The sequence below is a fragment of the Leptonychotes weddellii genome, chromosome X, assembly GCF_054177405.1.
Source record: "Leptonychotes weddellii isolate Sample4059 chromosome X, ASM5417740v2, whole genome shotgun sequence".
Lineage (NCBI taxonomy): Eukaryota > Metazoa > Chordata > Mammalia > Carnivora > Phocidae > Leptonychotes > Leptonychotes weddellii.
The window spans coordinates 90,965,373-90,988,336 of record NC_138385.1 but is presented as its reverse complement, the minus strand read 5'-3'; the positions used below and the strand labels follow the sequence as shown (position 1 = coordinate 90,988,336).

At 37.2% G+C, this 22,964-nt stretch overlaps 1 protein-coding gene across 1 annotated transcript in view; it reads left to right on the top strand.

Annotated features, from left to right (window-relative positions):
• The window catches only part of CNKSR2 (connector enhancer of kinase suppressor of Ras 2), a 269,030-nt gene that overhangs the window by 185,836 nt on the left and 60,230 nt on the right, over positions 1-22,964 (top strand). Inside the window, exons 12-14 of the mRNA XM_081807972.1 lie at positions 17,291-17,346; positions 19,622-19,670; positions 20,106-20,278. Coding sequence (XP_081664098.1) covers positions 17,291-17,346; positions 19,622-19,670; positions 20,106-20,278 — 278 coding nt within the window. The remainder of the gene's footprint in view (positions 1-17,290; positions 17,347-19,621; positions 19,671-20,105; positions 20,279-22,964) is intronic.

Below are 22,964 nucleotides of genomic sequence, written 5' to 3'. Positions count from 1 at the left end.
GGGGGGTGGGAGGATGGGTTAGCCTGGTGGTGGGTATTGAGGAGGGCACATTCTGCATGGAGCACTGGGTGTTATGCACAAACAATGAATCATGGAACACTTTATCTAAAACTAATGAGGTAATGTATGGGGATTAACATAAGAATAGAAAAAAAAATAAACACTCAGCCTTTGCCATCCTGTCAAGCACATCTGGACAGCAGTAGACTGTATGAGGAAGGAAAATAGATGAATCTTGTGGATTTTGAGTTATTAATTTATGGAAGATAGTAAATGGTGAATCAAACTGGTAATGAGGAATATCCTGAGGATTGAGTATTATAGAGGAGTATAAATTGTTACCACTTTTCTGAAGGGCATTATTTAGTTTTATGTATCAAGAACCAAGTCTAGTAACTTCACTTCTAGAAGATTATTCTAAGAAAGAAATCAGTTCACTTTTGCCTCCTACTTTTATTATGTGACCTGAGTCTGTAAGAAGGTATTTCCCAGATAGGTGATATCTATCCCAACTAACTTTTGACAGAGGAACAGCATACTGTAAGGAATATTGTTAATTGTTGGGGTGGGGGAGAGTCCTCCCATGTAATACTGACCCACTAATCCCAGAGTAGAAGGCTTGACACTTTCTAACTCTATTCTCTGATTTAAAAGAAGCTAAATAATTGTTAGCCCCAAAGTGCATGCCTAACCAATGTTCAAATGCCTATAGCCAATGCTCAAGAAGAGAAAACAGTAGGGGGTTTTCACTAGGCTCTAAGTTCCCTTGAGGACCTTATAAGCCTTGTGCTTATTTAGTACCTTCATGGTTATCAAGGGAGCTTGACCACATTTGTTGTCTTTCAAACTTCACAACAACCACATTGGCAAATGACAAAACTCAAACTCAGAAAGGTTAAGTGATTTACCCAGAACTGTGTTGCAAAAAAGTGTGAGAGTAAGGACTAGAACCCAGATCACCCACTTTGAGTGGTCTTTGCACACTCTACCCTGCTTCTCTATGCATGGTAGGCATTCCTACCTATGCTTTAATGACTGCATGAATTTTGAAAAAGCTTGACTTTAAGAAACATGTGCCTTCATATGTTGATTTTAATAACATTTTCAGTATCTGGATTGACTTGTACCCACATTTCTCTTTTGCTCTGTGTTACTATTTTTTATTAACTCCAGAAAAACATACAGATCTGCTGCTATTATAAAGCACGAGTAGCTCTTTGGCATAATCTATTGCTGAGACTATGGAGTATTGTAGTTAAAATTGTCTGGACCTTGAAGGCAAAACAGCGTATGCTTATATGATTGTTTCTTATACTTCGTAGGAATTTGTGGTTTTTTAATCTGTTTATGCACACCTATTTAAAAATTAAAGGATTTTTCCTTACATTAAATTGTCCCAAAACACAAGATCAATATCAATATTTAATCACCTTCATGAGGAACCACTAATCATTCTTACCAGTTATTCCTTTGGATAACACAGCCATTTTTAAGTGGAAGAAGACTCTGAAGATTGAGTCCTGAGTTTCATAGGCTGCTATTTCTCCTGTGATATACTAGCTCCCTATGGTCTGAGTTCACATTTAGACAAAATTTAGTTGAATTTAATAGCAGAATTATATCAACATTAAATACCCTTTAAACAATTTACAAAAAAACTGTATTGTGTATGTGGCAGGGGAGGGGAAGGGAGGTTTCCCATAAACAGGCCTAGATTATAATCCCCATTGGTCTATTTTGGAAAGCAGCCCAATAAAAATACACAAAGCAAGGCACATACAGTTTGATTTCACTGTTTGACTCATTCCTCTTAGCAATTATAGCAGAAATGTATATATATTAATAAAGAAAATTGAGAAGTTTATGGTATTATAAAATACAGTTTTTTATTAATTCCATATATTTATTATTCCAGTATGCATATTTTTCCTTAAATTGTTTAAAAGGAACTCACTCACTATGTTCTGACTACCCTGATCATCCACTAGTCTTTGCCATCTCTTTCCTTTGTTGACATGCTCTGCCTTGTACTGAATCTGCTTTTACCCCTTCCCCCTTCCCCCCCCAGTGACTCCCATCTAAACCTGAAATTACAGAAGGGCTTTGCCTAATCACTACCCTCTAAACTAAAAAAGCTTCTCCTATTAAAGTCTCCTAGCACCCTCTATATTTTCTTCAAAACCTTTTTTATGATTTGCAATTATATACTTATTTATGTGATTATCTGCTTAGTGTCTTTCTCCCTTGTACATAGTAGGGAGGGCATGTCCATGTTCATGACAAGAAAGGAAAGCTTTTCCATTTTGTTCAGCACTGTATTTCAACACCTAATATAAGCATAGTATCTTACAAATGCTCAGTAAACATGAGACAAATAAATGAGTGAGTGAGTGAATGTGACAGGAACTTCACTGTCCTTCTCAGGATCTCTCTCAGTTGATGTCCTCAGCATGCAAACAGCTACGTCAGGTCCTGCCCAGCACAAACAGGCCTTCAGGGGGAGTGTAATTGTAGTGGAAATTGCCAGGAACTTATTAAACTTATTACCATAGTCTCAGTGTCCCATGTGCCTGGGGAAAGCCTTCAGACTCTGAATATCTAGTCATGTTTACCTAGTCCTTATTACTAAATTCTTCCTTGGTTTATCGATTAACGTTCCATTTCACTCCAACAACTGGAACCTTGCCCTTACTGGCACCTCTGCCAAGGAGCATCTGTCTTGGTTTCTGCTACAGAAGACAGACCATGTGCAACCTCCCTCTGGCTACCCACCCATTTAAAAGAGTATTGGAAGCACCTGGTAACTTACACTTACCATGTTGGGCTTCCAATCAAAGCAGGTCCCAGTTTGCCCCTTTAATCAGAGTGATTTACAGGACTTCCCTGCTTCACGGGTGCCACTAGGGCAAGAGGATTAGTTCCCCCTCAGTCCCCACCCCACCTCCTCTACTCCGGCTCAGTTTCAGTTCCAGCTCGTACTTGCTTTCTCCATATCACTGCCCATATCCTTAGGGAGGTCACAATATACCTGTCAGCCAAGTATGTTAGGGTATTTTTCAAAAGAGTGTAACTTTATATTACCTACTCACTGATTCTCTGTCTGAAAATGCAGGAGTTGTTAGCTGTCAAAGCCCTCATCTGACCTTGAGAGCATAGGAAGGAGAGGCAGGCAGCAGTGTGTAAGGGAGAGAGAGAAAGAGAGAGGGTGGAGGGAGAGGGAGGGAGACAGAAATTCAAATGTAGTGATAAAAGCTTTTAGATAAAGACTTTAGATAAAGAATGACTAGATTCAGGTCTTTTTTTTTTTTTTCCTTAATAAGATATACATATGACAACTTGCTCTCACATTAAAACTGCTAAACTAAATCCATAAACAAAATAATAACTTATTTTAAATCTACAAGCTGAGATGCCAAAACAAGTAAAATTTGATTATAGATCCAGGCAACATGCAGGTGTACTTTCATAAACGGATTAATGTGATTTTAGATGGCTTATTTAAAACAGATTTAGAGTAGGTGTTCAAAAATCTGGATAATCTTTTCATAACATTCCAACACTTATGTGGTCTGTCTTAGTTATTTAGGATATAATGGCAAACATTCAGTTGTTGTTTTACTCCTGATAAATACTTTTAGCCATCCTCATCAACTTGTGAAGATATTTTTGGTGAAACTCCTGGAAGAAGGAGGTGGGGAGCCGTTAAAAGACATTTTTTTAACTTTACAAGTAGATGAACATTATGAAACAGACACTCTTTTAAGTAATTTACAAATCTTAACTCATTTCATCCTCATAACTGCCCTATGAAGAAGGTGCTGATGTTATCCCCATTTTATAGATTAGGAAGCTGAGGCACATGGATTAAATAAATAGTAAGTGGTAGAGCTGGGATTTGAACATTAGCAGTCTGCCTCTTAGCATACTATGTTGCCCCTCAAAAAAAAAAATAACATAATTTAACAGAAACTTTCTAGTAGTGTCAACCATCTGTAAATCCAAATCTAAGTGCTGTGGAATATATATTAAGTAATAATAATATTGCAAGTGCTGCTACTAATAGTAGCTGACATTTATTGATTGCTTTACTAAGTTCCTATGCTAAGAAGTTATATACATTATCTTATTGAATCCTCAAATTGACCTTGTGAGGTTGCTACTATTATTATATCTATTTTACAGAACTGAAACACAGAGTTTACCTTACTTGTGGTCACACAGCTAGAAAATAGCAAACTTGAAATGTGAATTCAAGCAGTCTGGCTCCAAGTTTCACATTTGGAGATGAAAAAAGCCATTTCTACGCATAAGTATTTTACCATCTATTAGAGAAGACAGAGCTATTATTATCACAATGAAGCGAAGTACGCTGTATTGTCAGGATATAAACATTTATAATTAAATTTATCTGTAGTCATAAACGTTGGTTTGTCTAATTGCTACTGGACTTGGCTGCATTGTTTCAGGATCAATGAAACTAAAATAAAACTAAATTTTAGTGGCTAAAAAGCCATCTCTGACCTAACAGTTGTTTATAACAACCACTTTCTCTGCATTTTGACTTTACCCACCTGGACAACAGCCGTAGTACAGTGAGACCTGATGTTTCTCTTCACCAGGGTGCATGCAGACATGTTAGATATCCACTGTAAACATTATTGTATTCATATTTGTATGTACTCTCTGATTCCTATGGATGACTTGATTATTTCTAGAGTGTTAATGTCAAATTCAGTAAAGCCCTGCATACCGTGAAAAGCATTTTCTATTGGGCCATTTTACTAGAGCAGTGATTCTCCACGTATAGGCTGTCCTTGGCAAAGGGCTCCTAGTGGCTGGGACTTGATACAGAAATGGAGTTCCTTTCTTTGATTCTTATGGGCAAATAACACATAGGTACATAGACTTTCATTTTTACCTGTGACTAGATATTGCTTACTAATAACCTACTACTTGATTTTAAAAGGTTATAAATTGAATAATTATAAAATAATGCATTAATAGAATTTACCAAATATTCTAGTTCACTGTTTCTCCAAAAAGTCTCATATCCATGCAACTGATGGTGCAGTCACGCTCTTACTGCACAAGCACAACTGTAGATGGTTTGGGTTCCCACCATTTTCGGGAGGAATGCTATAATGATATGTCATTTGGATTTGTTTTAAGTTATCTGTAGTTTTCAGATGCTGTTTCTTTTTCATTATAAACTATCGTTAGACTTCATCACTTTTGGTTTTCGTTTGTTTTAGTTTGCTTGCTTTTACCGTGTAGCATTTTGTGATTCATATTACTCACAATTTTCTAAAAATGATACTATGAATCATCCATACCCAACAGTACTTGCATAGTCATAAAATGGGGACCAGTGGACCATGGGATCTGTTAGTGTATCTTAGGGGGCCACAATCAAAAACTGTTAAGAAGCCCTGCTTTAGACTGAAGCCAGTCTTTTCAGTTTCATGTGTGAACAAATGTGGGTTTCATTCTGCTAGTTCCTGGTTAGATAATGGCTGCCAGGAAGCAAAACACAAAATCTGGCTTCATTAGAAAGGCATCATGCAAAACAGGACTCAAAAGAATTGAATCAGGAATTTATTAAGTTGAAATTTATTAAGTTTAAATCTTATTACAACTCCTCGTTGCCTTTGAAAAAATAAAATGAAACCTAAATTGTGATGAGAGGTCTTTGACTTGGTTGTTAAGGTCAATATTTGGGGACGTACCTGCCTTGATCAGAGAAGTCAAAGAAGCCCCATTCTCTCATGTTGTAGACCTATGTCTTCCAGCTTTATTCAGAAAAATATCCTCAGATTTTGTTGGCAGGAGGCCTTTTTTGCTCCCATAATCGTCTTTTAATCGATTTATTCATAATTCATTTAATCAAGCATCTCAAGTTTAATGATAAAACTCCAGTTAAAACTCTTTTACCCCTAGAACTCTTTAAAGCCTCTTCTGACTGAAGAATTATAATCTATGTCACATTATTTTCTTCACCCAACTCCTAAATATATTACCCCCTGACAATTTTAGCACCCCCTGATTCCACAATACAAGCCTAATGGTTTGCTGTATACCCAAATGTCATACAAAGATTCCTCTTAACAAACTCTATGTCTGCGTCTCTTGGCCCATATCTTATATGAGAATGAAGTTTAGGGCACAGTTAATGACTACCGTTACATTCTAGTTTCTTGAAGAAAACTTTTCTTAGAACAGTGTTAAATTGTTTGCAGCCTCCATGGACCCTTCATTGGCTTTTGGCTCAGACAGCAACTGGAAGTGGGCCAAAGTACACAAACTCAACCTAGAGTCTCAGTTCTAAATGATGTTGCTAAATCTGTTTTTTAACATCTCTGCAAATATCAGGCTAGGCCAAGAACAAGATGCTAATAGACCTGAACCCAAAACCATCTGGAATGTTGAGAAATAGATCAGTGTTTCAGTTCCTTTTCTTAATGTACAAATAATTTTAAATTAACTGGATGCAAACTTTCCTGCTATAATAGGAGATTAAGTTATCTTCTCATACTTTATTTTATTGTCATAAATTTGGAGTGGCCTTGAGATAGTGGTTCTTGTATCTAACCACCTCCGAGTAAGAGGGCTCAACATTAAAGAAGAGGATTGCCTTTTCTAAGATTCAGATGGCCAAGAATAATGCTGTACTTCTAGAACATGAGCTTGAAGTCAGCTGTATAAACCTAAACACATTTATGAACCTCAGTTTCTCATCAGTAAAAAGAGGATAATACTTACCTAACCTGGCTGTTTCACCATTACATCATACATTGTATATGAAGTTTTTTTCCACTGTGCTGGGCACATAGTAACTATTCTTAATGCCATATGGAAAAGAAATTAATTCATCTACATGGAGGGGAATTTACTTCCTGATGAGCAAATCAGAAAGCTTTCTAGGACTAAAACATACGTCCTCTTTGGGCATTAATGAGTGTATCAGTTAGGGTTCAATCAGGGAAGAAGAAGCACTAAGTAACATGGAAGAAAGGACTAGATCCTACTCAGCTAAGGAGCTGGTTAAGATGCCTCAGCAGAGTCAGTGGTCGTGAAGAAAATCTGGATGTGACGCCAGGGAGAGCAAGATAAACTAGAACCCATGAGCACAAACTGGAACCCTGCCTCCAACGTCAGCAACAAAGCTGGTTGGTGCCTTCTGCCGTGGAGATTCACAGGCTCCTGGTCCGGGACTTGGGAGAGCTGAGGTTGTGGGCCCAGCTGCCGAGCCATACCAACAAGCAGCAGAACAGTGACAATGTGGGTGAGTTGCAGCAGTGGGTGACATCCTGTGCCAGCCTTCAGGGCATCAGGCTGCCACTTCCCTTGTTGTCCAAAATTCATGCAAATTGATTTGTGGCCCTAGCTAGACCCATACAGAGAAGGGAATTGTGAGACACGTAGTTCCCGCTTTGCCAAATTGACACAGCAGGAAGCCACCACATTGAGGTGTCCTTTTCTGTGGCCACTGTAGGTGCCTACCATGTAAAATCTGCTTTGCAAATTCTCTAGTGACAGTCTGCACAAGAATCAGCGGTCATGTGAAAAATTCTAAATTATCATAAATCTGGAGTGGACTCAAGGTACAGCCCACCTCTATGAAGGTATCTTCCCTACAGCCCACTGACTTAATTTTCCAAAGCATATATTGGAAAATATAACTTCAAATTGTCATTTATCTATCTTCAATCAAGAGACTGACTAATAGAAGCAATAATTAAGATAACACGTCTAATTTACCTAAAGAGGTTTCTACTCAATACAGTGTATTCCCCAATTCCTCAAAGAATTCCTTTGCGTACTCTGAGGAGGAGTACCTCGACCATGTTACCTGAGCTAGTTGCTGACCCTCCTTCACGTAGTTGCGTTTTAGCATCACGTCCTCATTTTTTATCAGACGACTGCCATGAGAAACAGCCATGTGAAATCCACTTCTTTGTTTGCCATAAAAATATTTTTAAGGCTACTGTGTTTTCTACTCTTTGTGCACCCCCATACATGTTTTTATAAATGGGTAAGAGCTTTGACTCCCTGTGATAACAGTGTATGTGGAGTATCTGCTACAGTGTCCAGTATTCTTAGTATCTTTCCTCCAACCGTACTCCCAAACTGTCCACACCAGCAGGTGGAGAAGAAGCCCGACCTCATCTAGGTGCATTTAAGGCAACCAGTACCGGGGAAGGGGCAGCACACATCAGGCCCGGTAGAAATCTAATTTTTCATATCTGAGCTTGCATAAAGTGCTTTCTTTCTCTTACTCAGTTTTCTCATTTACAAGATGAGCATAGCACTGCAGAGAGGACTCGGGAAAATGCCATCTAAATTGATAGCATAATGATGATTTGATTCCTGCTGCAAACACAGAATTTAAAAAAAAAAAAAAAAAAAAAACCTTCCCATCAAGTCCTTTTTTCCCTTCTGTTAGATAAAAACAGTTTTGCTTTCTTAGTCGCAAAATCATGTCCCACTAGATGGTTCAGAATGGAAGAGAAGGAAGAGTATGACTTATCTTTCTCAATTATTTTATTATAAAGTGAATTGCATATAAAGTGACTTTTAAAACTTCCTAAATTTAACTTTTATTTTTATCCAGTATTCCCTTTGAAAGATTTTCTGATAAGAAAAAAAAAAATCTCCAGATCAAGAAAACTGCAGCAAAACTAGCAGATGTAGAAACATTTGAAGTGGTCGTCTTAGAGAGTTTGCCTACTCTCTAAAAGCAAAAATCTCAGAATAAAAGCTTGATATAAACATACTCTTAGCCATGAAGGTATTTAGATAAAAGCTAGCATTCTTGGAATGAATTATACTGACATGGCAAGGATTTCATGATGAGAAAATCTGTACAATATATGAGAGCAACAAACCTAAATATAAAGGTATCCAGAAAAAGCTGTTAGTTTTCATATTCTTCTAAGTAAAGCCAGTAAGTCAATAGCCAGGAAAAATTTTCAATAATTATGATTCAGTCATGTCATTGCTGACAGCATTATCATGCCATATACTGTGACCTCATTTGAGATTCTTAGGTTTTGTGCGTTCTTCATAGAGGTGATTATTTTTATATTATTTATTTCTCTATTTTCTTTTACATATAATTTATTCCCTTGTCACTGAGTAGTCTTCAGAAGGAAAATCTGGTTCCCTGTTTTTCCTCGTCGTAAACATTTCTCTGTCAGAAAAGATGGGCAAGACTACCCTGATTTCTCTGACACCCAGACGTCGACAGTTTGTCAAATAGAAGTGTCAGAAGCAGGGACTGCCCTAGTTCTGCTTTTCACGTGTTTAGACTTTCTGTCTCTGTCTCGTGCAAAATCTATGTTAATCGTACACATTAGTCAAGCACCCAAAAATAGCTATATTTAATGTGGCTGGCGATAAGTTATTTCCATACCTGGTAGAGCTTAAGCGTAAACTTAAGTACCTTTCAATGAATAATCTAGCATTAAGTGTTAAGACTGACACTGATTGTGGGTATATATAATTCTTAAAACGTCAATAATTGGATGTACATTGGTGACTAGCCATTTTTCCCTTATTTTTAAGTCAGAATCATGTACAATTAGTGATCTGTGAGATATTCTCAGAGCATCTGGTCCATATCCCTGATGTTGCAGATGAAGAAATAGAGGTCAAGAGTAGTTCAGTGACTTGACTGCAATCATAGAGCTGGAATATGGACTAGAATATGAAGAACTAGAAGTCAGGTCTCCTGATTCCCACCCCAGTGTTCCTGCAGTGGTATCAAGCATTCCATTCTTGCTGAAGCATGGGCATTCAAAGTGTGTCACTCCAGCCGGTGTGTTGAGAATAAACTGAAGGGGCTGAGGTAAGTGTGGAAGCAGAGAGACAAGATAGGATCTGGTCGATTCCAGTGAGAGATGATAGTGGCTTAGCCCTGGGCTCTAACGTGGAAGTGGTCAGGAGGGGTTGGACTGTGGATATGTTTTGCAGGGAGAGTGGACAGGATGTGCTGACAGATTGCATACGAGTTGCCGTAACACATAGCCTCAGTGTCCTGCACACATAGGTGGTCAGGAACTGTTTGATTCATGCTTTCAACAGATAATTATATGTCATGTCCTGTGGTATGACCTGAGTATAGCCTGGTGAGCTAAAGCAGATGGCTTCTGCCTTCATAGAAACTAATGCAGTAGTTGGAAACCACATCTTGAAAAAGTGAACCAAGTAATTTTAAGGCATTGCATAATAATCAGCAGTGTATCAGGTGAAAAATTGCATAACACAATGAATCAGCTCCAAGAGATTTCTCCTGTGTAAAGAATTAGTGGAGATGCAGGCTTGCCTTATTTGGATCACTGATTCCTTCATCAGTATTGACATAGGGTTTTTTAATTGCACTGAGTTCAATTAACACTGTTAATAGGTTTGAATAAAATGTGATTGCAGTCTCATCCTTGTCTAACTTGGTTGAGTCTTATTACCTTTCTGTACCTTAGTTTCTATCTAATTTGCAAAATTAAAATGTTAACATGAGAGCTCATCTCATGAAGATATTATGATTAATGGTCACCCCCCCCAAAAAAGAAAAACCTTGCAAATCTTTATTTTTTTTTTTAAAGATTTTATTTATTTGACAGAGAGAGACACAGAGAGAGCAGGAACACAAGCAGGGGGAGTGGGGGAGGGAGAAGCAGGCTTCCCGCGAAGCAGGGAGCCCCATGTGGGGCTCAATCCCAGGACCCTGGGATCATGACCTGAACCGAAGGCAGATGCTTAACGACTGACCCACCCAGGCGCCCCACAAATCTTTATTTTAATCCACAGAGAAATATAACTTGCTAATTAAAATAAAATTGACAAAAGCATGAAAATTAAAAATTGATAAAATGTTTCCAGTTTGAATTATCTCCATTAATAATAAACTGTTACCCTTAGTATCTTTCTGTTTTATAGAATCCTTTCTTTCCACATAGCAATGTACTTATATCACATGTCATGAGAGGTTTTCATAAGTGGAAATCTTCGTGTCACAAGCAGTTTTTCTTTACTCTCACATTGTTACTATGACTACAGAATACTTACTTGGGAGGCAGTATTGCACAGAGTGATTAAGAGAACAGGTTTTGCGATTGACAGACCTGGGATTGAATTTTAACTCTGCCAATATCTGTGTGGTCCTGAGCAAGCTATTTATACATTCTGTGTCTCCATTTTCTCTTCTTTAAAATGGGGTTAATGATAACTACTTTAGAGGTTTATTGTAAGGGTTAAGGTCAATAACTGATGTAAATTCCCTAATACTAGGCCTGACACAGAAGCCCTCTGTAAATGATCATTATTATGACCCAAGAATGACAGTTCCTGTTTCACAAGGGTGGTGATTCTTTTTTTTTTTTAAGATTTCATTGATTTATTTGAGAGAGAGAGAGGGAGACAGAGCACTAGCAGGGGAGGGGCAGAGGGGACAAGCAGACTCCCCGCTGAGCAGAGTGCCTGATGCGGGGCTCCATCCCAGGACCCTAGGATCATGACCTGAGCTGAAGGCAGATGCTTCACGAGCCACCCACCCAGGCACTCCCCAAGGGTGGTGATTCTAGTTACCCTTCTCAACTACTCACCGCTAATCACTCTCCTTCCTACCTTACCACCCCATAGGAAAAAAGGAAGCACCTTATGGGATCCTGCATAAGATTCAATCACTTCCTTCCTTTAGAATCTGATACGTATGATATTCTTTTGATGAAACATTGATTCTGCCCAACCTAATGAGTTTGACCTCTAAATTCCACCCCCCAATTACTGCCTTTTTATTCTTTGATTGCTAATTTATTAGCATGCTTATTATTTTTAAAAGCACACTTATTTTTGAGTGCCTGTGGAAGCATTTTCAGTCAATATAAAGTCAGGTTAACCTTATTGACGGAATCCAGAGCAAACTCACCCCACTATACTCAGAGATCCCATGTTCATGCAGTGTCTCATTCCCATCCCACTCACTTCACAGTTGCTCTCTCATGCAGCAGAATGTACAAGGCTACCACAAACAGCACGCTTGTTCATTTCTTGTGCGCTTATCTCTTGTAAGTGGAAGAGATCTTGATTTAATATTTAGTCCCATTAGCATCTTACCCCACTTCCTCATATTTAGACCTTTTTTTCTGCCAGCGGGCAATAATGAGAAAGTAAGGCAAAATCCTTTTCTTTGTAAAATATTTAAATCTCAAAGACATTTATTTATTTAAAAATTAAATATGTGAAAGTAGCTATCATTTATCCCAAGTATTTCTAATTGCAAAGCACCTTCTTTTCTTATATATAAGAAAATAAGCTATTGGTTTGACTAGTCAGTGCAGAAATGTTGGGACTTTGCAGAAAATTACAGTAAGAGGAAGTTTTTATATTGCAACAAGAGAGTATTTTGATTGCAAATTTTTCCATAAGTGTGGCAATTTGCAACTTGAGAAGAATTTAATAGTAGCTGAGCTTTCAAAATGTAACACAGAAACTGTCATTTTCTTCCACAATTAAAATAAGTGCTTCTGAAAGTTTCAATATAAGAATGACCCAAATTACCCTCCCCCACACTTCCTCATCCAAAAGTGGGGGGAATGGAGTTTGAACAGAACATCTGTGGACAAAATGAAAGATAAATGGTCTTTTCAGGCAAATGTCTGAAAAGGGGATCTTTTATAGCCAAACAGAATACTATTGCATGCATCGCCATGGTTAAGTAGAGGATCAACAATACTTTCATAATGGCCTTTTATTTTAGCACATTCTATTTTTATGGGTAGAATTATGATTTCAACACACCCATTCATAATTCATCATACAATTATTTGCATATATATCTTTTGACACAGATTTAATGTCCTTTTGCCAGCCACGTCTTGAATTCAAATTTAAACTATTAAGTGCACTAAGATTGTCTCAGTGCGAGTAATGCTAAAGGAGAGTGGATAAAAAGAAATATTTCTTTTTTTTAAGATTTTTTTTTTTATTTGAGAGAGAAAGAATGAGAGAGAGAGCACATGAGAGGGGGGAGGGTCAGAGGGAGGAGCAGACTCCCCGCAGAGCAGGGAGCCCGATGCAGGACTCGATCCAGGGACTCCAGGATCATGACCTGAGCCGAAGGCAGTCGCTTAACCAACTGAGCCACCCAGGCGCCCCAGAAATATTTCTTATCTACCAAAAGAAACAACCTACAAAAGAACAGACCTATGCGTGGCTTACTGGAGAAAAGATACCTGGCTTGTTTATTTCCCCTGTTGAAAGACTTCTTCAGGTTAAAACAGTCATCTGATTAAGACTACATCCTATGCTCTTTGCTGATGGTTTGCTCAACTTCCATTCACTCAACCAGTATTTATTGAGCACTTCCTCTGTAGTAGGCCTTGTTCTAGGCAGAAGATGAAACAGTGCATAAAATAGACAGAATTCCTCTTTCATGCCATTTATATTCGGAGGGAAAGCTGGGTAATAAACAAGAAATATAAGTACTTTTAGTAATGCTGAGTGCTAAGGAGAGAAATGAAGCAGGGAAGGGAAACAGGAAGTATTGAGGGCAATGAGAATAATAATTTTAGATAGGGAAGCCTGAGAAGAATTTACTAAAAAGGAAGCATTTGAGTTATGATCTGAAGAAGTTAAGGGAGTAACCCACAACAACATCTGAGCAAAGACCAACTCAGACAAAGGGAACAGCAAGAGTAAAAGCCCTAAGAGGGGCCTTTGCATGCTGTAGCTACAGCAAGTGTGGCTGGAGCAAAGTTAGCAAGGGTAGGGGCAGGAGGCAAAGGGGCCAGGCCATACAGGGCCTTCAAGGCCATTGCAAGGATTTCGGCATTCACATTCAAAGTGGGATGAGAAGCCAGTTGAAAGTTTTGTGTAGAGGAATGACATGATTCAAATCATATTGTAACAAGATCACTCTGGCTCTTCTCTTAAAAATAACGTAAGAGCAGAGGCACAGAGGACAGTGAGGAAATACTTCAGTAATCCAGGTAAGGGATGATGGTAGCTCAGACCAGGGTGCTACTAGTTGAGGTAGTAAGAAAAAGTCATATTGTAAACATATATTGAAGACAGAGCTGATATAGCTTGCTGGTGGACTGGCTGTGGGATGTAAGAAAGGAGTTAAGGTTGACTTCAAGAGTCTGGATGGGAACTCCTCTGGGGGTGGGGGGAAAGGAATTGCTATTTACTAAGGAACGGAAGACAGGAGAGGAGCAGATTGGTTGATGGGTGGTGGATATCATAAGCTCAGTTTTGTACACATAAAATCTATTGAGTTAGGAAACCTGCAGCTCAGTCAAGAAGTCCTAGCTAACGATATGAAGTCATACATTACCCAAGATCAGAGTTTGTAGATTTTCTTAGGGAGAAAGTTCAAAGAACTTTCGCCCAGATGTTCACTACAGTAAACAGAAAGTATTAGTGAGGGCATTAAAAAGATTTCACTGAGGGGCGCCTGGGTGGCTCAGTCGGTTAAGCATCTTGGTTTCAGCTCAGGTCATGATTGCAGGGTCCTGGGATCGAGCGCCACGTCATGCTCCTCACTCAGCAGGGAGTCTGCTTGAGGATTTCTCTCCCTCTCCCTCTGCCCTTCCCCCTGCTCGTGCTCACTCTCTCTCTCTGTATAATTAAATAAATCTTTAAAAAAAAAGATTTTATTAAATGATAATTTAGGAAATAAGGTAAAAATACATTTTCAAGGCAGTTAATCTTCACAAATGCTTACAAAGGGAATCTATTTTTGGTGGTCAATAAGAATCATGAGTTTATGCTTTAAATACACATACACACTCACACACACATACACAGACACTCACACACTCACCCGACTCCAAACACATAAAAGGTAATGATCAGGGTCAAAAGCAAGATCTAGTCTCCAAGGACCAGAAAAAAGAACAAAATTGCTCAGTGTTAAATGGGAACTAAAGCCACATAGCTGGTCGGCTCTGAGTCCAGAAAGAGATAAAGATGGCTGGGAGTCCGTTATAATGGGTATCAGGGAACAAATGACCTGCAGCCATGTCAGGAAACTGAGGATTGACTTCACTGAGTGAAACCAACTGGGAGAGCAAGCAGAGCTTCCTCGCCCATGAGTAAGGAGGTTGAATAAAAAACAGCCACTGACCAGAGCTCTGACTTGTACTTCAGTGATTCTTTCCTTAGTAAATACAAATTATGGAAAATCCACAAAAGCACTTAAAATGAATTTTGAAATAACAACAGGATGATTAAGAACAGTGCATAGTCAAAAGAGCCAATACCAACTAAACATCCTGGATATGTAAAATATAGTCAGTGAAATAAACACTCTACAAATAGGATAAACCTAAAACTGGATGCAATAAGAGAGAGAATTAGGAAATTAGAAGACATCAGAATGAATTTACCTAAAAAACGTTGCAGAAATATGAAAGTATAAAAAATATGAAAAATATATGGTTGATAAATTAAGAGGTGTCAACATATGTCTAGAGGGAAAAAAAGAGACTGCTAAAGACCATTTGAAAACATAATGCCTGAGAATGTTCAGAATTAAAGCAATAATACCTTCAAGGACAACACAATGAATGTGAAATAGGATTATTTAAAAGAAATTATAACTTATACAATTGCAGAATATCAGGGATAAAGAGAAAAATATTTTAAAAGCTACCGAGAGACTAAAGACAACTTGTGACAAATGACAGAGTAGCCACAGATGTCTTCAGAGTAGCAATAAATGCCAAAAGAAAATAAAGTAATATATTCAAATTGCTGAGGGAAAATGATTTTCAACTCAGTATTCTATGCCCAGCTAGGCTATTATTCGAGAGTGAAGGATTTTTATATTTTCAAATGTAAAAATCTGGAAGAGTTTGCTACTCACAGACTGTTATGAAAGAACTTCTAAAGGATATACTTGAACATGAACCTGGAAGAAGGATGATCTGAAGCTAATAAGAAAAATACAAAAATAAAATATATTGTAAATTTCCACTGTCATGAGAAAAGTATTCATCATCATGAAAGCAAAGATTCCAGGCCTCTCTTTTTTTTTCAGTCATAGCACCTTATATGATCTGCTGCGTTAGCCATTATAGTCATGGGTCTGTTCTTAGTGTCTTGCTTATGTGAAATTTTTCATGATATCATTAGAAACTGAAAAAAAAAAGTGATACCGATTGTCATTCAGAATGAAGAATTCCATCAGTTCTACTAGAAAAGACTACCCAGGATTATAAATTTGCAAATCAGGAGTGCCTAATCACCCCGTCGCTGATGACATGAGGAAACCTTCACTGTCAGGAGCTTATTTATGCATATGAACAATTTTTAATATAAGTTTGTAAGGACTCTTTTGAATATGAGGCTTTTTCAGGGGTCCCCAAGATCACCCAAATGTTCTGTGATTCACTAGAAAGACTCACAAGACTCAGCATGTAGTTCTACCCACGGCTAAGATTTACTACAGTGACACAGCAAGGAGGTATAGTCAAAGCAGTAAGGAAAAAAGACACCTATGGGATCTGGAGAAATCTATGTGCAGGCTTCCAATGCTTTCTCCTTGTGACAGATCCTGTGGAGTGCATTCTCACCCAAGCAGCAAAAATGCAGTCACATGTATGTTGTCTCTGCCCAGGGAAGCCCATTAAAGACTCAGCACCGAAGACTTTTATTGGGTTGGTCATAGAGACATCCTCTGTCTAGCAACTACAAAAATTCTAGATTCCCCAAAGAAAAACAGGTGTTTAGTCCCTGGGTGGGCAAAACAGTCTTGTTGCTTAGTGAAGCTCATGTCAGTATAGGGAACTGTTTACCAGCCAAGTTTCCAGATGGTAGCTGAGGGCCAACCTTGCAAGCAGGCCCCTCTGAGATAGCAGCCTGAAGCCTGCTGTATTAATTCTCTTCTAGAGCCCTATTTCCTTAACTGTAATTTTCATTGCTTTCCCTATTACTTTCAAAAGCATATACTATGGACTCTGAGAAACAAACTGAGGGTTCTAGAGGGGAGGGGGGTGGGGGGATGGGTTAGCCTGGTGATGGGTATTAAAGAGGGCACGTTCTGCATGGAGCACTGGGTGTTATGCACAAACAATGAATCATGGAACACTACATCTAAAACTAATGACGTAACGTATGGGGATTAACATAACATAATAATTAAAAAAAAGCATATACAGTTGACCCTTGAACAACATGGGTTATTCACTTATATGTGAACTGTATGGGTCCACTTATATGTGGGTTTTTTTCAATAAATATATTGGAAAAATTTTTAGAGATTTGTGACAATTTGAAAAAAAACTCACAGGCAAACCACATCACCTAGAAATACTGAAAAATAATAAGAAAAAGTTAGGTATTGTTGTAAGTATACAGTACATAATACATAAAACATATAAAATATAAATTAATCAACTGTTCACATTATCGGTAAGACTTCCAGTCAACAGTAGGTTAAGCTGTTTAACAGTAGGCTATTAATAGTTAAGTTTTGGGGGGAGTCAAAAGTTATATGGTTGGTGCCCCAGCTCCCCACCTTGTTCAAGGCTCAACTGTAGTTCAATTCATTTTTTTATTTTAGAAAATGTCATGTCACACAGAAAAATAATAAAATCTCTTAAGATAATTTCATTGTAATATTTTTAATATTTACAAAAGACATCTATGGCTTTGCTTCTTTGAATGTTGGATAAATCTATATTGCATGCCTAGGAGTTCTTGAGTTTCAACAGTATGTACACTGATTATACTCTGCAATCACAGTCAGTATAAAAACACATCTATGGGGAAAGAAAAGATAATTTTATTAAAAAGAAAGCCTGGAGAGCATAAAATATATTTTTGTGTAGATTTTAAAGTAGACCTCCCGGATCTAAGAAATAGCATGCAAAAGGCATAGGAGGTACCTTATATAACTCAATTCTTTCAAGTTGTCTGTTATACATATAGCTCCCTAAAAGTAAACCACCCCCACCTTTGTCATTTTTAAGAATAATGAACTGTAAGATTGTAATGAGTACTTGTGGAAACACGAAAGGAAAAAAATCAGTAATTTTATAGACAAACAATTTAGGGAAAATAACTATGTAAATTACCCATACTTGAGCACACTGGCCTGAGTTATTATTTGAGCTCTTATTTTGAAACAAAGAGCACTCAAGAAAATCAACACAGCATAATAGGTTTTATCTTTTGTTTCCTCTCCAAAATTGATTATGAATTTCTGTAGCCATGTGTCCTGCAAAGTTTTGTAAACACACACACACCACATACAGACATGTTTCTATTGCTTTAAAGGTAATTATTTCTGGGTTATGCTGTACATCAGCAAATTATCTGATCCTTATCTTTAGGACTGGTATCCGTCTGTAATACCATATTCATGAGAATTAAGTAAACCATATACAAAACAAGAAAATTGCTATATAAGTAGAATGTTATTTTATGAACAAAGATACCAAATAAGAAAGTATGTCACAGAATACAAATGTATTGTACAAAACCAAGACCAGTGAATTTTATGTAAGCAAAATCCAATTACCCCTTACAGGCATACCCTTCTAAAGAGAAAGAGTTTGTTACCTAAAATTCATTGTGAAGGAGTATCTGTGAATTGAAATTACACATGCTATCTCTGTACCCTGTTAGCTAGCTAATCATGCGGACATAATTAACCTCATTATACCCGTGAACAACAATGTAGCTTAGTAGACTGTCTGACTAGAACCAGTGATTTGTAGTCATTGAAAGCTAGACCAGTCAACACAGTTGCGGGTTTTTCTCCTAAAACATTAAGCTTTTCTGGTACTTAGCATAGAGCAGACAGGCGGGTTTAGCTGAGAAGGTTGTTTAGCTAGGCAAGTATGATGGAGAGAGCATGGTTCAATATAATGATTATAATGATGTCTCATGAAGACTAAGTGAGGAAAAAAAAGGCACAGAAGGGTGGTAAGGCTGACAAATTGGATGCCTCAGTGAAGATTTTCTTAAAATGACTGGGTTGGAGCTATTGGGCTACATAAAATGTCAGTAATAGAGGCAGTGGTCGGGGTGTGCTTAAGATAACAAACCTGGCCGTGGGGATGGGTAGCTGAGGAGAGGAGAAGTAAAGATCATTGGAGATGAGGTACTAACATGACTTACACGAAGATTACTTCCCAGTCCTAGTAACAGAAGTAGGTATGACAAGAAAATATTCATTCAAGTGCTGGTGGCTTATGGAAAGGAATGAACTTCAAAGTAACAAGTGAGAGTCCTGTTTGCCTGACTACTTCATAAGCCCTTGTGAGAAGCAAATGAGATATTGCCTGGGAAAACACAATAAACCCATAAAAAAAAAGGGTAAAAAGTAGTACTGTATATATATATAAGAGTCCTGAGTTTCACCAGTGCTTCCTGCTCTGCTTTCTCTGCCTACAAAAGAAAGACAACGATAATATCCTCTCCCGCTTCATGGTTGATTAGAAAGTTAAGTGACATGATCTATATGAATTTGTTTTGAGTCTTTGGAACAAGAAAGTACTTTCTCTGACCTGGGTTCAGAGTCATTGTTCAGCTCTTGAGAGTTCTGTGCAGCATTCTGGCACTGCGGATGGCACCCCGAGTGTCAAATAACATTCTTCCCATCCTTTGATTTCAGACATTTCAGCAGTCTTCACTGCAGCACAAATCAAAGAAGAAAAACAAAGGTAAGAAAAGGAAGTGAAATGAAATGAAATGAAATGAAATATATAGCTGCTTAGTTTGCACTGTGATAATCACCAGCATACTTCACGCATCCTCTCTTGCCTGAGCCCATTGTGGTTTGGAAGATCACAAACCCCTAGCAAGAACTGCCAAGACCAGCTTCTCTTTCAGGTCAATTATGATGAAGGGGTACCTTTTACAATAAATGGTCTCGACTGGTTTTGAGACTGGGATTACACACTCCTGATTCCATTGCATGTCACTTAGGCGGGGGGAAAAGTATTAAAGATTTCCATAGTTTTCTATTCTGGTACAGTGTAAAAATAAGAATTTTTAAGGTTAAGTACCCAGACTTATCTTTATGAGCTATAGATTAATCTTCTTCCTTCACACTTGTGTAAAATTTAAAGAGCATTTTTACCTACTATGATCTTTAGGTCCTATAGCTGGCAAGAGCAAAAGAAGAATTTCTTGCAAAGATCTTGGCCGGGGTGATTGTGAAGGTTGGCTTTGGAAAAAGAAAGATGCAAAGAGTTATTTTTCACAGAAATGGAAGAAATACTGGTTTGTCCTAAAGGATGCATCCCTATATTGGTATATTAATGAGGAGGTAAGACAAAGGGTTTTGTTTTCTCATCCATTTTTCTGTCTTTAACCCAAAGAATCACCATTTGAGGACTTAAATTTTAAAATCATAACCACCTTAATCCTTATTCAGGAGAGTCCCGCTAGTTATTTTTTAATCTGCCTTCTTAAAATGATTGTATTTTGGGGTTCTGGAAAGATAGTTGTCTCAATTATTCAAATGTGGCAACATATCTAAAACACAACACATAAAATTCTGTGTATCTAATTCAAAATTCCAAACTAATTCCAGCAATAGCTTAACTAGAAGGATTATACATGGAATTTGAAATAGATTTTTAAATGTCTCACTTTTGCTCAAAGTTTTAAAATTTTTTGTTTTCTTGGGGGAAAGAAGTTATTTAATAATTTAAGTAAATTAAGAGCACATGAATTTGTTTTTCTTAAAGAATACGTGAACTGGGAGACTAGTTTTGAAAATCTGCAAGTATTCATTTCATTTGGCCCATTTGAGGGATGGGGGAAGGGGAGTGTATATAGTATATTTAAATTGTTCTTATGATTTCCTGCTTCATTTGCAGTAAACAGATCTTTATCCAGAGTAGCTATATCATAACCTACCACAAGAGTATACGTTGATATTTCTTTGACTCTGCATTTACTTTCATTCTTTTGCCATACCCATCTATCAGTTGACCTTATTAAGATTTTTTTTACAATAATTTCTATTGTTAACTTGTTTTCTCAAAAAATGGACATGGTTTAATATAGTGTGCTGGCTAAATAGTCTTACAGGAATACTGTCATGTTAAGACATTCATCAATTTGCATTTGAAGATTAATTTTTGAAATATAATTTAACAACATAATTATGCTTATTATTATAACATAAAATGTCTAGAGGAGTTATGTTTGTTATGGTTAAGAGAATAGACTTAACCCATCTGAGTTACTAAGCATCAGTTTCCTCATTTGCTAAAAGGGGGAGTGATAATAGTACCTAGCTCACTGGGCTATCGTATGGATGAAATGAATCAGTTCATGTAAAGCCCACTTAGAACAATGGCTGGCATACACTCAGTACTCAGTAATATGCTGTTAGTAATATTTTTCAAATTGACCTCATTTCATTTGTAAAATCTTAAAGTAACATTTTGCTATTTAATATAAATGCCTATAGAAGGATTTGGTTATTTTCTGCACTTTTGATATTATTTGTGCCAATCACACAATTACCTAAAAAGTCTTCTGTTTCACTAAGTATATCTTATTTTAGATATAAAAAACAATTTTACCAATATTTTCATTTAACATATATCAAATACTTTTTATATGCCAACCAAAGAGTATCAAAATATAGTCTTCGTTTCTCTTTAAGTTCACTTGTAGATTTGTCTGCTGTATGCTATATTATATTCTATCTTTCAAAATGTAAGAGATAAAAAACTGAGACCCTTTTTTATTGAACAGTAGCTAAGTTTCGGAGTGTTACTGTGTTAGCCTTGTGAGAAGTGAATGAATAATTCCATAGTATATATTATAAGAATAACAGTGTGATTTTTTAGGAGAAATGTAAAAATCCCTCATCACATCATTATAGGAAGATCATATCTACCCCAAAAATATTTTAAATTGTTTAAAATTTAGAATTTTTAAGTTAAAGACATCAAGGTTGATATAGCAGACGTCAAAGTTGAAAAAGAGATTTGAAACTATTGTGTTTACCCCAAGGTTGGAAGAAAAAAATACTCACATATTGAAAAATATTGAAAAAGTTATAATACTCTCTTTTTTATAACACACATTTCAGTCACTATCAGTAATAATCAGATTTTTATTAAGTTTTACATTTATACATACATACTGAAAGAATTGAGAATCTGTATTTTTTTTTCCTTAAGATAGCAGATGGGGGTGTAATCTCACTTGAACTTGATATGTAAGGAGCCATGAACTGGTAACAGCACAGATCAAAGTTTGGGGGAGTAAAAGTCTGAGGATCTTGGTGGTGACCATGAAAGGGACAACAACAATGAAAGGATTTAGCCAAAGGTAGTCTTAGCCTACTTGGAATAACTTATATCTAACATAACATTTTGGGTAATTCTCCTATCTTGTTTTTCCTTGCCACATTAGAGAGATGAGGATTTTATGGATTTCATTCAAATGTCCAAGTAGAAAATGACTTTTATATATATAGCATTCATAGCAAGGTAGATATTTGAAGATCAAATTAACTTATTTCATTTATAAAATCTTGAATACACAGCGTATTTATTTTTTAATTTTATTATGTTAATCACCATACATTACATCATTTGTTTTTGATGTAGTGTTCCATGATTCATTGTTTGCGTATAACACCCAGTGCTCCATGCAGTACGTGACCTCCTTAATACCCATCACTGGGCTAGCCCAACCCCCCACCCCCCTCCCCTCTAAAACCCTCAGTTTGTTTCTCAGAGTCCATATTCTCTCATGGTTCATCTCTCCCTCCGATTCCCACCCTTCATTTTTCCCTTCCTTCCCCTAATGTCCTCCATGCTATTTCCTATGTTCCACAAATAAGTGAAACCATATGATAATTGACTTTCTCTGCTTCACTTATTTCACTTAGCATAATCTCCTCCAGTCCCATCCATGTTGATGTAAAAGTTGGGTATTCATCCTTTCTGATGGCTGAGTAATATTCCATTGTATATATGGACCAC